The 14,707-nt window shown below is 37.4% G+C and overlaps 1 protein-coding gene across 3 annotated transcripts in view; it reads left to right on the top strand.

The window, feature by feature from the left end:
• The window catches only part of RASGRF2 (Ras protein specific guanine nucleotide releasing factor 2), a 119,238-nt gene extending 111,170 nt beyond the window's left edge, over nt 1-8,068 (top strand). For all 3 annotated transcript variants that reach the window (XM_048931027.1, XM_048931026.1, XM_048931025.1), the window contains exons 21-27: nt 579-682; nt 1,305-1,389; nt 2,322-2,519; nt 3,975-4,054; nt 5,631-5,748; nt 6,515-6,583; nt 7,184-8,068. In XM_048931027.1, coding sequence (XP_048786984.1) covers nt 579-682; nt 1,305-1,389; nt 2,322-2,519; nt 3,975-4,054; nt 5,631-5,748; nt 6,515-6,583; nt 7,184-7,276 — 747 coding nt within the window. In that variant the 3' untranslated portion in view covers nt 7,277-8,068. The remainder of the gene's footprint in view (nt 1-578; nt 683-1,304; nt 1,390-2,321; nt 2,520-3,974; nt 4,055-5,630; nt 5,749-6,514; nt 6,584-7,183) is intronic.
• Nucleotides 8,069-14,707: the final 6,639 nt, after the last annotated feature.

Below are 14,707 nucleotides of genomic sequence, written 5' to 3'. Positions count from 1 at the left end.
ACTTCTTCACCTTTGCAACTCAGGATAGATATACTATTATTTTATACCATGGATCTGCATTTCAGTTTAAAGAGAGAATTTGGTGCTCATGTCAAAGATGGTTCAGTCAGAACTTAACAATTTGATGTTAATGAAAAGCAAAACAAAAAAAAAGTGAAAGATGAATGTATTTGAATTTAATAGATAAATATCTACCATCTCAGCAGCCATCAGAACCTTAGTTGTCTTTCACTGATGAGAACTGCCCTCCAAACCTGACAGTCGCCATCATCTCCTAAGTATTAATACACCTAAGTGTGTGAGCAATAAAAGGTTCCATGGAAAGTGGCACAGAGTGCATAGACTTTAGTTAACTTACATAGATACTCATAACTTAGTATGTGCCTGTTTTCATGTGGGTTTCCAGCCTGATGTTTAACCTCACATTGTTAACAATTTTTAATTAATTCTTATTTCTCTGTCTCAAATAAGTTAATTACAATTCTATACTGAAAATGCATATGAAGTCTTTAATACTGTGCTCTGAAGAACTCCTTTGATACAAAGGGAGATCCTTGCATGTTTTTCTTTTTTTGCAGTCAGAGTGTCCAAAACCAGAGTGCTTTGAGACTTTGTCAGCCATGGAACTTGCAGAGCAAATAACTCTTTTAGACCACATAGTTTTCAGAAGCATACCCTACGAGTAAGTGTTCTCCCATAACTGTCAGAAGTGAGTGCACGGATGAGTTATTAACTGATTCTGGGCACACTAGTTCATGCTACTGACATCCTGGCAAAGAGATTTGCATATATGAGAATGAAATCTTTTGATTGTTTCTGTTATTGCTTATGATTCCCCTATTGTTTAATCTTTTTTTGAAAGACTGAGGTTTTCCAGTCTGTGCCTGTGAAAAAATCTGTGATGTAAGGTTTTGGGCCAGTGAAAGGTGAGTGTAGTATGGAAGCGCTCAGTCTCTGGGGAGGAGATGTCAAATCAACTTTCCTCATACAGCAGTTTACAATTCATATAATCACGTAAACTGATAAGACCAATTTCAAATAGGGTCATAATGCTGAAAAGTTATGGGAAAATTGGAGGATGGCATTAAAACCAGTATATATCTTTATAATACCTACAGCTTTATTTGTTAGCATTAATAATGTAATAATGAAGTGCTGGAACTAGTGTAGAGCTTTGTAGTTATCTTCTAAAAATATGAGGTATACTCAAAATACATTCAGGCTACAGTTATAGACAAAGACTCTATAATATGTTCATTAATTAAATTTTTGTTTTTGTTTTTTTCTTTCCACTCATTATCTAGAGAGTTTCTTGGGCAGGGCTGGATGAAACTGGATAAAAATGAGAGAACACCCTATATTATGAAAACTAGTCAACACTTTAATGATGTAAGTACTTACAAATATGGATTGCCTTCTGGGAACTTTTTTGACACTGCCTGTGACCTCTGGAACAAAAATATCATTTTTACAACATTTTATAATTTCTTATTTAGCAGTGAGTGAATGCTATAGTCTTCTTCTGATTAACTTTTAAAATCAATGCATATAAAGATTCTCCTTTTCATTAATTGCTTCTCAGCATTTCAATAACTATGAAATAGACTAAAACATTTTAAACTATCCTAACCTGTCTTATGGCTTACAGAATAAAATAGTTTTTTTCATAGTGGAAACGTAAAACCAATTCAGTTTAATGAATGCCCTTTGAATCTCCATCTATTTGTTTGTTACCATTTTCTGTGAAGACATTCCAATCAGTGTTACTGCTGTCGGCTTGAGGATACACTGCATTGCATTTCTTACCCTTCTTTCATATGCTCATTTACATCCACTGTCCTACAACAGTTCAGTGTGTACAGTAGTTCTCAATATGCTTTTCTGATTTTATTAAGAACTGTAATTTCTGTTTTACATCAGTTATATTTTCTACCTTGTTTGTTAAATAATTGTTTCTAAAGTGATTATATTTAGATGTCCTCTTTCTTTGGTCAGATGAGTGCAGACTCAGATCCAAATCTCTCGTTACAGGTTATAACATCCCTTATACACATTCATATGTTTTCTCTTTCAACTTTCCCACCTTTACATGCCAACAAAACATCCCACAAACACTCCATAACCGTGCATGCAGGTCTTTATCCGGTCAGAGTCATGAGCCATTCCTAGCCACGGACTTTTCCTCCAGTCAGGGTCGTCATTACACAGCCATCGTGCAGCTTTGTTTTTCTCTTCTGGAGGTGTCGTTGGTTCTCAGTGTTGCTTTCTCATTGCTTGCTTTGCAGTTTCTACTCTGAATAGTCTTTTTTGTATTCCCACAGATGAGTAACCTTGTTGCCTCCCAGATAATGAATTATGCCGATGTCAGCTCCCGGGCTAACTCAATTGAAAAGTGGGTAGCAGTAGCTGATATTTGTCGATGTATGCACAATTATAATGGTGTGTTAGAAATCACATCAGCCTTGAACAGAAGTGCGATCTACAGACTGAAGAAAACTTGGGCTAAAGTTTCCAAACAGGTAAGAAGGATGTCATTACACTTACAATTTCTAGATTGCTCTCATTGGTATGTTGTTCAGAGAGCAATGTGTTGTAGGATTTCTCTGATAGATATTTCTGCATTAGCAGTACTCATGGCTTTTTTGCTTGAAGCATGAAGTTGTGCTGGTATGTCATGTCAAGGTGTTTTGTATTTAGTGTATCCTCTTTCTGCTGTTATTAATTAAGTATCTGTGAGAAAAAATCTAATTTCAGTGGAATTAGCACATCTGCTTTAAATGATTTGGAAGAACCTTAATGAACAGTGTAAATCTCAGCTTTCTGCTATTAAAAACCATTTTATTATGGTGCTGTAATAGAGTGCAGAGGTCAGTAGGACAGAACCAATCACTTGTAAGTTAGGCAGTATTTGGATAAGGAGTTATTTGCAACCATTTGAAATGTCTCTCTAATGGACATGCAAGAAGTTGGGCTTTTATTCGTACTTTTCCTTCTCAATATGTTCCTGCAGTTATTGAAGAGCAGACAAGCAGCCCAAATAACGAAACCCATTTTCTGACTGTGCTGCATTCTCCAGTCATCTTACTTTCATACGCATTTTATCTGTGGCTACTTTCTTTTGGTTGAAAATATGATAAAAATCCTCCAATATAAACTCTTGGGTAAGAGTTTACCTTTAAAAAAAAAAAATATATATATATATGTATGTCTGCGATTTGTAAATGTAAAATGAACAAACACAAAGCCCAAAAGTTAATATTATTGCACTAATCTCTAGTGCTTATTAGAAACATTATCAGTATGTTTCATCAGCCTCAATAAGAAGGTGACTGTTTCTGCCTACAACTTCCTATTAACTGGAATTTCCACTTCAAATATGACATGTTTCTCAGGATTCTCTGTTTTCTCATCTGTACCATAAATAAATAATGAAAACAAAATGTATTTTCATTTGTGGAGTAACCAAGCTGTGGTGATGTCCAATGAAAAATCAGTCTTGTAAGACAGTAATGACTTTTCAAATATACATTCAGCTTTTATCAGAAACTTGATGCAAAACCAGTTTGGTGCAGGCTGTAAGACAGTAGTACATCTTTTACTGTCCCTAGTTTCAGCAAACCCAGCTGTGGAGCCTCAGCAACATGTAAAATCATGCCTCTCATATTGTTGTATACACAGTAAATTGACATGCTGCTCATTAATGTAACGAACGTGGTTGTTTTCTGAATTTGCAGGTTAAAACTATCGGTATAGATCTATATTCTGTGCATCACTGAAAAGAAAATCTTTAAGGATGCCTAACCTCCTATTGCAGAAAAGCATTAGGACTACAATGAAGCTAGATTTGTAGTACCTGTATTGTTACTTCTGAAATTGTGGTGAAGATGCTAAGTGAATTACATCTTCTTAAAGAAGTCTGATACCAGTCTTCTGCATGCAGTGGCAATAATATTTATAATGTGTTCTCCTTCTAGGCAAAAGCACTCATGGACAAGCTTCAGAAGACTGTGTCATCTGAAGGAAGATTTAAAAATCTTAGAGAAACACTCAAAAAGTATGCTTACCTACACAACACAATTATGTTATGTTACAAACAGTGGATAGTGTCTGTTATAGATGAAGTGGCTTTGATTAAGTTTTTAAAATTAATCAAATATTGGGTTACACTTCTATCTAAAAGTCTTTTACATTCTTTTTTTTTTCTATTTTGATTTTTTCTTTTTGCTCAGTATCCTACAGTCAAGCACTCTGATAGATAAAAATGATGTCTGCAGAAAATTACTGAAACAAATTCAACTGTTATTCTGTGCAGAGTTTTACTTATAAACTTTTTTAGTAAGTGTAAAACCAGGTTTATAAATAAATATTCAGAAACAAGATTGAAAATTTTATTGCTCCAGATAGTTTAGGGCTGATGAATAAGCTTTAGTCAGATCAAAGACCCTTTACCCCTTTATCTTATCGCTGAGTGGCCTGTAGCTGATGCTCAGAGGAACACAGTGCACAGAAGATCGGTATTTCCTCTCCTATATCTTTCCAGCCCTTTTAGTCTGCTGCTCTGGAAAACAGCCTGTATATTTGTACAGTAGTTCCTGAATTTATAAAACCTATATTTTTACAAGTTCTTTATTTAAAAGTAGGCTTTCCAGAACGGAATATTAGAACTACTTGAAATGGTCATGAGTCAAGCAAAGAATTGAACTATTAGAATAATGAGAAATGATAAAAATATATACATTAAGTGTAGCTCCTGTTAAGCTAAGGATTACACTTCAGTCAGTGTAATGCTTGCCTGTGCAAAATAATCATCCTTATAATACAAAAAATAATCATAATTAAGAGCTTAGGTAAGCAAAGACAGCAGTTTGCCTTCAACAGTACATCCATGGTCCTTTTTTCTCATGCCAGAGCTTCAGAAAACCAGGTTTGCTGCTATTTCTTCTGCGATAAGAATCAGCAACTGTGGAGTAGTGATTGTTGCACCCTGGAAGCAGCATTCACTCTATTCCATTTTTCTGCCACCATGAAGAAAAGCTACTCCCAGTTTTCTAGAGCTGCTATCCTAGTTTTCCAGATCATCCTTCCTGTCTTTTGTTTTCCGGTATTCACTGTTGATCAGGCTTAAAAAAAGAAAAACCTGAAAAAATGCTATGTATTTATACATACACATATGTTTATGTATGTCTCCACAGATGCATGCACACACACGCATATGGATCTTTGGTGGCCCTGGAAATCTTAGTACTGATGCATAAGAACACCATCCACTCAGAACCACATCTCTGTGCACTTTAAGCTTATTTGTGCAATCTGTTTCTGGTATCTCCTGTCAGCTGGGACTGAGAAATGCTTGAAGGTGTTTTCTGATTCCAGAGTACACCAGCCCTTCCTCTTGCTCCATCATAAGGCTAAAAGGCTTCCTGGGTTTAGTTTAAATTAGATGCTTGATGCAGTCCATTCAGTTTTTCACACATGGAGTGAGAATAACTGAAGTGAAGTTAGTTTTAGAGACCAATGTGATCCACTGTATAAAAGTTCTTCAGGTAATAAAGAGATTGCATAAGTTATAAAAGTAATAGTTTATAAATTTATTAAAATGCAAATATACTGATCTTTTTTTTTTTTTACAGTTGTAACCCACCTGCTGTTCCATACCTTGGAATGTACTTGACAGATCTAGCATTTATTGAGGAAGGAACACCAAATTTCACTGAGGAAGGCCTTGTTAATTTTTCCAAAATGAGAATGGTAATTTTAATTTCTTTACATGCTTTCACAACAGATGCTTAATTGTGAGCTAATTATTGATTTAATTACATCTGCTTTGAACGTAACTGCTAGGACTTAAAAGTATATTTGCATTGTGCATGGTAGATAGCTATTTGAAAGCAGTCGTCCCAGTCCTCTATCACCACCTTCTGGTAAACTGAGGATTTGTATGGTGTCAGTTTGTCTCCTGTTTGTTCACTGAGAAGTTGGAGACAGAAAAGCAATTGCCTTAAGCCTGTGAAGGAGCAGCAAAAGGAGCAACATAATTAAATGAGAAGGTCAAAGTGTTTCATCAGAAAATACTGCTCACAATTTTTTTTCCAAGTTAGCTAGGATCTGTTTAAAAAAGCATTATGATGTTGATTCTCTCCAACTGTTATTTTATAAAGCTCCTTGGAGAGAAGCATGGAAACTTCTCTGTTAATCTCAACTTAATGTTCATGTAATGACTACAGTCTGTAGCGGTAACTCGAGGCAAAGATAAAAGAGGTAATCAGTGTACAGTTATCAGTATACACAGAGGGGAGAGAAGGTGGATCACTTGAGACTGACTTTACAATAAATGGTAAATTTAGGGAAGCTAAATCCTTGGAAACCATTAGGAGATTTTCTCTGCACTTTTTTTCTTGTTCCCCAGGTAGTTAAAAAATTTAAATTAAAAAAAAAAAAAAAAAGAAAAGCATTATGTGCCTAACTGAAGTCAAAATGAAGTTGTACTCACTAGATTTATGTATTCTTTTGAAAGATCTCACACATTATCAGGGAAATACGCCAATTCCAGCAGACCTCCTACCGCATAGAACATCAGCAGAAGGTAAGGCACTGATACCTAACAGTGAAACTAAAGCAGTGGTAGAAATCGGCTGTAAGACACTGCTGTTGTTGGAAGCCAAAATGAATATTTTCTGCTGCCACAAACAGGAGAGGACAGACAAATATGGACAAATACTGTGGGTTTGTGATATCTTGCTTCCTTAGCACTGTTTGTAGAGGCAAGTTTTTCACCATCCTGTGAGAGCTCCCTTGGGATTACAGCCAACATAGTTTTGGAGTACAGGGGAATGGGTTCAAAGAGACATGTGATCTTAATGCCTGGTTAGAACCTAATTCCCCACAGAATCCCACAGAATACTGGGATTAAAGGATAAGAAATGGCACAAGCATCCACTGATGCTGTGTCCATCCTAAAGTTCTTTTCCTCTTGTCATTTATGGGACCTATGAAAAGTTGTCCAAAGTCAACCTGTGTCTCCAGAGAAAAGACACCAGAAAATCAACATGAGCCTTGATAACCTGGCTAAGGATTTAGTCCTGAGACATTGTACTTGATTCATAGAGCACTGGTGGTACAGCTTTACACCATTACAATGAGATGCTGTGTTTCTCTGAGTTCAGCTATGTTTTCTGCATTTCAGGTCACTCACTACTTACTTGACAAGACACTCATCATAGATGAAGATACTTTGTATGAGCTTTCCCTAAAGCTTGAACCCAGACTCCCTGCCTGAAGATCCAGCTTTGTCTCAGAGTCTACAGAATGCTTTAATACAATGAACAAAATTATGCATGCCCAGTCCTAAAGACAGCAAGGGAAATACTGAGAAGAATGCAAGCTCTCTTTTCCAGTAAGAGATACTGAACCTCACAGCATTTCCCTCTCAGGCAACAAAAATTTGCTGTTGGACATGGAAGACAAAGATGCTTTCATCTCTGCATTAAGTGATTGCTACTTTGCAAAGACAGTGTTTCACAGTAAGATGTGTGCATTTAGTGGAAAATAAGAGGCTTTCCTGTGAAAGATAACTCATTCTAGCTATCTTAATGTTGACAAATTTAAACAGTGGTAATATACCCAGTTACATAAGGCAGATGAGCAAAATGAGATGGCTGTGATGTGGTCTGTGTTGATGGCTGACAGTGCAGTCACTGAGGAAGTAATGGTACTGGTGTCCTCCTGTGACTTTAAATTAATTGAAAAAAAAACGGGAACTTAACAGTCATCTCCTAGCCTGGAGTGACTCTAAGGTAGCATCTAGTATCTCTCTCCCTATCCACAGTTGTTCTAAATGTTTGTTTAATGATATCCTTTATAGAATGTTACCTTTGTTTCCTATAAATGTCTTATCAGCCTTTTCTAAGGTAACTGATTTTACATATAAATAAATTGTAAATATTTTTTCATTAATATTCTATGAGAATATTTTCAGCATGGAAAGTAAATAAACTAGCTGAATAGTTGTACACAGTTGCCAACCTTGCAGGCTTCATCTGGGAAGTACAAGGTTAGGATCTATACCTGAGACTCGAGAGATCTGGGCCTGCAGTGAACGGGGATGGTTAGTCGTGTTGCAATGCAGTCCTGAAAAGGCACTTTATTTTTTCTGCACCTTCTGCAATTTCTGCGGCAAGTCAGGCAACAGAGCACTTTCTGGACACACTGTGGAGAGAAGAATATACATGGTCTGTCAATAAGTAGTGACTATTAGAAGTTGGAATGGCTGTTTTGCTTGGAAATGTCTGGTTTTTGTTCAGTCACTGAGTGCTGGCTCTGCTCTAAAATCATTCATATCAGCGGCAAACTTGGAATGGAGCAAACACGTACTACACATTTTTATTTGAAGTAGTGATTGTCATTTGTGTAGGGGCACATGTTTCAAGGAAATGTAACAGATGGTAACTGTTTTTAAAGCCTATGCTTTTGTGATATGTACCAGGTAGACAGATTTCATTTCTACAGATAGTTGCTACTTCCTAAAATTTTCTGATCATAAGTGGCCTGTTGTAGCTGCATGGCAAGTGAGCTCAAATGCATGCTGTGAAGTACATCAAAATACAAAGTGCTGGTATTAGCACTGTTGAATAACTTGGCTGGAAAAGTGTCCTTTTCCAATGATGTTCAGCCAGTTGAAGAAATAGGGCTATATCGCTGTATACCTCCCTTAAATCCTCTCAGGGAGATAAATGTTCAAAATGGATTGTGACCTAGGCCTATTTGATCTGACAATTCTCACTACAGTCATGATGCTTCTGAATGATTGCAATGAAAAATGGATCTGCCTGGCTTGTGTGCTTTGTCTTTAATTGCACTTCTTTAATTATATTGTTGGTCCAGCCGAGAACCGCACAGTAAATTCATTCATTCTACACAAGTGTAAATGCAAGCATTTATAAATGTACCTTAGCAACTGTAAAATTAGTAAAGGGTCTTCATCTCAAGGACCACCTCTTTGTAAATAACTGCATGTAATACTGGGAAGTTCCTCAATTAGAAAAGCAGACAGCGACAAAAAAGGAAATTCCAGAAACATCTGAAGTATTTCTGATGATTGCTGTAGAAATGAACGTGGAAGATATTATTTATAGAAGCTTTTAATTATCAAAACTGTGCTTATTCTTTTCATTAACTGCTGACAAAAAAGCTGGTCACATCCCAGTGCATGGTAGAGTGAAAAGCATGTTTTGTTTGGACCACAAAACCAGCTTTTTGTTTATTCTCTGTACAAAAACAGATACTATCTGTTATTTTTGTTAAAGATTTCAAGGTCAAAAAGAAAAGGGGGGAAAGTGGTCAAAAAAAATATGATTTCTTAATTTGGTTTTGTTGTTTCTCTGTTAACACGGAAAATATGTAACAGCTGTCAGCGTGGCTTGGCATCTCTGTTGTTTGCTGTGAACTGCTGCTTTATCTTCCTGTATCCCTCTATACCAAATTTCCTTGATGTTTTTAGGGTTACAGGGTATAGTTCTTTGTCTTATTTTGTTCAGTTTGTTGTTCTGTACTTTTGGTACATGTATTGGTTCTTCAGACTTTGAGAACACTGAATATGTTTTAATGCTTGCTGTACACAGGGGTGGTGCTGTGCTAGTGCTCCAGTGTTACACATGGACATAGGCTAGGAAGATGAAGGATTAAAGATGTTTATTTTGATGGTGCTAAGCATCTGGTATCTTTAAGTCAAGTCAACCACAGTGTGGTTGTTCAGCCCCTCTGGAAAGGGATATTACTACTTACATGCCAAAATTTACCCCTTGGTCAGTGGCAGGATTTAGACTGGCATCACTGGGGTAACTTGGTAAATATTATGGTCAGAGCAGTGTTTGATTCAATGATAAACAATTTAACAATGGTTTTGGATGTGGATTCAATGTGTTCATTAAAACAGAGGAGGTGGCTGCTTAAAGAATTGATCAAATATTTTGACATCCATAATCCTAGCCAGTATTTGCAATCCCAAATCTGAGCTGGAAAAAGCTGTTGTGAAGAAGTCCTATGCAGTAAGTGCAGAGTGATGCATTTTGCCCCTCACTCAGGTAGTATATGCATTTCAAATGTAAGCAGCCTGAGTGCCTCTGCTACAGTACTGCTGCAGCGCTTGAGCTATGGCTGTAGTTAGTAGGCAACCTGCTTTATGTGAAGCTTTGCTCAGTACACCCACCCAACCAGCTAGTGCAGTGATCTGTCTCTCTGTACTGCACAGGGCTTGTGCAGTTCCTTACTACCAGTTTCTCTCTGCCACTCCACCACAGACGTATAATGTAGTGTATTGAGATGCAAATCCTATTCATCAGATACCCCCTGTTTGCCACTGGTGTTTCAGGGAGGATGTTTTCAAGTGAGGATTTTGGCATTCAGACCTTGCTGTCTTTTAGGATCTTGTCCATTGTACTTTTATGCCGTTGAAGCAGTGCGGACTTACAAATTTTTGCAAATGGAGCTGAAAAAGCCCATATGATTTAGAATTTGTGAGAAAGAGAAGGGCTGAAGTACCTCTCTACTTGCCTTTGTTAGCTCCTCAGCGCTGCTGCACCAGTGAGACGCAACAGCAGTTCTTTCATTGCAGGGGGGTTGCTCTCTTCATTGCTCTCTGGACAAAAATGCCTCAGGGTGTATGGGCTGGCTAGCTGCAAAGGGGATAGCATATTTCACCCACTTTTCTCAGTGGGCACATCTGCCAGCAAAGTCCAGGAGAGTTCTGCAGTAACTTTTACTGTACAAGTAGCATCCCAGAGTCAGCCTGCAGTCAGCTGGGAACCTGGGCAGGAGCACGGGCACTGCCCCTGTGTGTGACAGACATGTCTCACAACGGTAGGGGCCTAGAAATGCCTTCACCCCAGCCTTCACTCCCTGCCTGCTCCCTCCCCTTCCCCACTCAGCTCTCCAGTGTTGTTCATGGCACTTCATACCAGCCAGTGGATGGAGGCCATGATCAGTCATCATGTGGAAGCAAAGTGAATCTGTTGAATTTACAGTTGCAGTGATTGTGTCCTGTCCCTTTCTTTCTGCTAGTCCTGTAACAAGCAAACATGCCGCTTAGGAGTGACAGATTCAGCCAGGACTGATAACTGTCTAAAAGCAAGAAAGAAATCTCTGCCCTCTTTCCGCTTTCCTAGTTCTTGCTGCTGGTTGTTATTCTGTAGGGTAAAAAGAAACTTCTTATTTAAAAGTATTTATTAAATTTAGTCACGTTGATTTTGATTTCGGGACATGTTCATTATCCCCAATTTTCCTTAATTACTATTATTTATTTTAAGGGATTTTTAAAACATTGTTTTATTTGTATGGAAATTCAGTCTTTATTCCTTTCACTCTTAGCAACAACATTAAGCTTAGATATATAATTTAAAATTCTCGCTAATAGAGATATTTTTACCCAGTCATAATTGCTTTTCATTAAGGGCAAAATCCTTCAGACCTCATTCTGACATTACGTTAGGCTTCACTGAGAGCTTTTCTTAACTAAGTTTTTGGGGATCTGGCTCTCAGCTATTTGCCTGTTAACAGTTTTTGCCTCCAAAGGTCAAATGTCTCTGTAGTTTGCTTTATGTCCAATATTCTGCTTACTTATGGTGGTTTTGTGGTACCTTTACTTTTGCAATTGTCTCTGAATTTCTGTTCTCTAGGTGAATAGATGTATGTTTATTTGACAGATGTACCTATATCTAACTGCTTGGTGCACATCCAGATGTTTTTGCATGTATTGTAACTTATCTTTTACTGGAGGTTATTGCTTTGTATTGTTAGTAAGGCATATCAGGCAGGGTGTTGTGCCTGTGTGCTGATTAAACTTTTTTTTTCCTGAGTTTGAAGAGTACTTACTGGTTTCTGTTTGTTTTTTACCCCTGGTGGTGAAAAGTGGGAACTTAAACACACCACGTCTGAATTCTGGGTCTTTCAGGCAAACAGAAGATGAGAAGGGACAGCCCATTAATAAGGAGAAAGTCAGAGAAAAATCTGGGTGTTCAACTTTGAATTTGACCTTCTCCATTTTATTCTTTGTTTGTTTATGTTGCATTGCAAATGCTGTGGGCATGATGGGGATGAAAGCTGATTTTTAACTTGGAGCAAAGAATGAAACCAATTTCAGACACGCTGATCCATTGTGATGTGTAGGGGCAAAGTAACTAAATTAGATATGGAGCAGATTAAACAGGACCAGCTGCACAGCTCATTCTCCTTCAGCTGAGGAAAACCTGTGTACTTCTACACCTCCATTCTGTTTGCACTCCTGCAGATAATTAGAAGGTGCTGGAGTTTAAATAGCATTTCAGAAGGTGTTTAATGACTTCCTAGTTCAATAGAATGTTTTTTGAAACAAGAAACAATTAGTTATTTAAATAGAAAATAGCATTGTCCCTAACATCTTCCTCTTGTTGCTGTGTTGTTGACCTTTTGACTAAATATCCTAAGCCTTTTCTTGGCTCCTGTACTGCTCTGGACTTAAAGGTCATATAGCCACATACTCAACACACGTTAAGAGAAAACATTCTAGGTTTGTAAGTAAGGTTTATTTTCCTTTGTTGAATTAAATTGGATGAAAAAGATACCTATTAAATCTGTTTCAAGAAATAAAGTAATTTAAACACATAAATAGGGCACAAAGCGGCGTATTCAAATCAGAATCCATTCAGTGTTCTGTAACCCTGCAATCACTTTTTTTTGCAATCTTTTTATATTCTCATTGTTTTACGTGAGGACTGGAACTGACCTGAAAGGGCAGCTTACTCTTGAAGATATCAGATGTTTTCATTCAAGAAAAAAAACTTAACCTGACAAGCAGCTCTTTTAAAATATCCTGGCTTTTGCAAGATCATTTTCATTTCAAGTTGTTTTCCCTTCAATTTTAACTGTTTCATTAAGCTTATTTTGACGAGTTGGCTGGTTTTATATTTTTCTCTTACTGCCATAATCACAGACCGTTGAATGAGATTGTAGTATTCCACTTCTTAGTATGTCACAGGAAAGCAACCACTGAATATTCTCCAAAGTGGTAGACTCAGTGTAATAGTCAGGGAATCCGACAGCATACTGCGTTTTTAATCTTGAGAATGAAGAAAGAGAGGAAAGCTGTCAGATGCCATTTGAAATGTCAGCTCTGAAAAGAAAAACCCGAGTTTGGTATTGATTGAGCAAAGGTAACGAACAAGAATCATGAAGACTGAGCTTACCTTGAGAGCTGAGTTTGAATATTCTGGTCCAGAATTTGTGTGTTCTAGAAGAAATAAAATTCGGGAAGAGCTTGAAATCTCAATGAGCACTGAAACAATCCATGATGTTCGTTTCAGTTTCTGTCTGCCTGAGCCAAGCCTGCATACTTGCCTTGCTAAGTGTTCTAGCAGAAGCTATTTTAAATTTGTTTTCCCACTGGAAGCAACTCCTCTGTGTAAGCTTCAGACCAGGCACTGGTCTGCCATAGTCGCACGCAAGCTGTGCACATGGCTGCATGTTGGAAACTAGGCAGCAATGCTGTTACTAAAGACATACTGTCTCTCACTGCCCTTCCTGGAAGCTACTCACTTATTCAGATTGGGAACCAGTTTGATTTTACCTTTCTAGGTCCCGAGTGTGTTTCGCATAAGTAAAAACTAATAACTGTTCCAGACAAAAAGAATTCACAAAGTCCTAACTGTCTTTTTCATGCTCTTATAAATCTAAATATTTTATTTATTCTTGTTGTTAAAGTTTCATTTCTGATTGGCCATGCAGTTGAAAAGAGGACACTTCTTCCCTCACTACGCCTGCTGGAATTGCCATAATGAAAAGTATTGAATCAATATGGTGGAAAGATAAAGGTGCCCAGACTTTACCATATTTGAATATGTTGGCTGCACTTCTCTTTAGAATTCCCTCACAATCTCAGAATTGATTAATTTTTTCCATTTCTTTATTGGTAATTGGCATAATTAATCATTTTAAAGTAAATGCAGCATTTTGCTGTATTGTTTTATGAGGAGAATAAGAATCTCCCTTTGAATATTACAGACTCAAATCCTTAGTTAAGGTGTCTTGTGAAATGAAATAAATGGTTTCCATCACTGTCACCAGCTGGCCATGCAGGAGTGACAGGAGAAAGAGAGTTAAGTATCATTCTCTGGGATGGGGATGAGAGAATGCAATATCAGGGTTCCCTCTTGCAGAGCAGGTACATTTGTTCTCAACCTGTTCTCTTGAGAGAGGGGGAAAAAATAAAAATTTTAAAAAACATTTCAGTGTAATACAACTTTTTTTTAAGTGAGACAAAATCTCCACAAAAATATTGTTTAAGAGCAATTTTCAAAGGGCTGAAATCATCTGAAATTAAATGGCCGCCCCTTTCACACATGAATCTACACTAGACTATTTCTACCTTCAGTCTTCCTGCTCGGGTCCAAAAACATGCCTTGTGGAGCTCTGCAGTGCGCTCTGGCAGAAAATAGCACGATCAATTTTTAGACAGTCACGAAGGCCCCATGATTCTCTTGTAAGGATTATGAATATTCCTACTTTCCCGTAGGGTCAGGCTCATTTCTAGAAAAGTCCTTTCTCCTCTCTTAGACCAAAAAGCACTTTGCTAATTATAGAGAACCTTTCGTATAGAATGTGGTGGATGTCCTGTCGAGAGCAACTTTAATAACTTAAAATAACTGGGGTTATTTTTAAATGGTTGGCTGGATCCAGCTCA

Source organism: Lagopus muta, chromosome Z (genome assembly GCF_023343835.1).
Source record: "Lagopus muta isolate bLagMut1 chromosome Z, bLagMut1 primary, whole genome shotgun sequence".
In the NCBI taxonomy this organism is placed as follows: Eukaryota; Metazoa; Chordata; class Aves; order Galliformes; family Phasianidae; genus Lagopus; species Lagopus muta.
This window is presented reverse-complemented; position numbering and strand designations above follow the sequence as displayed.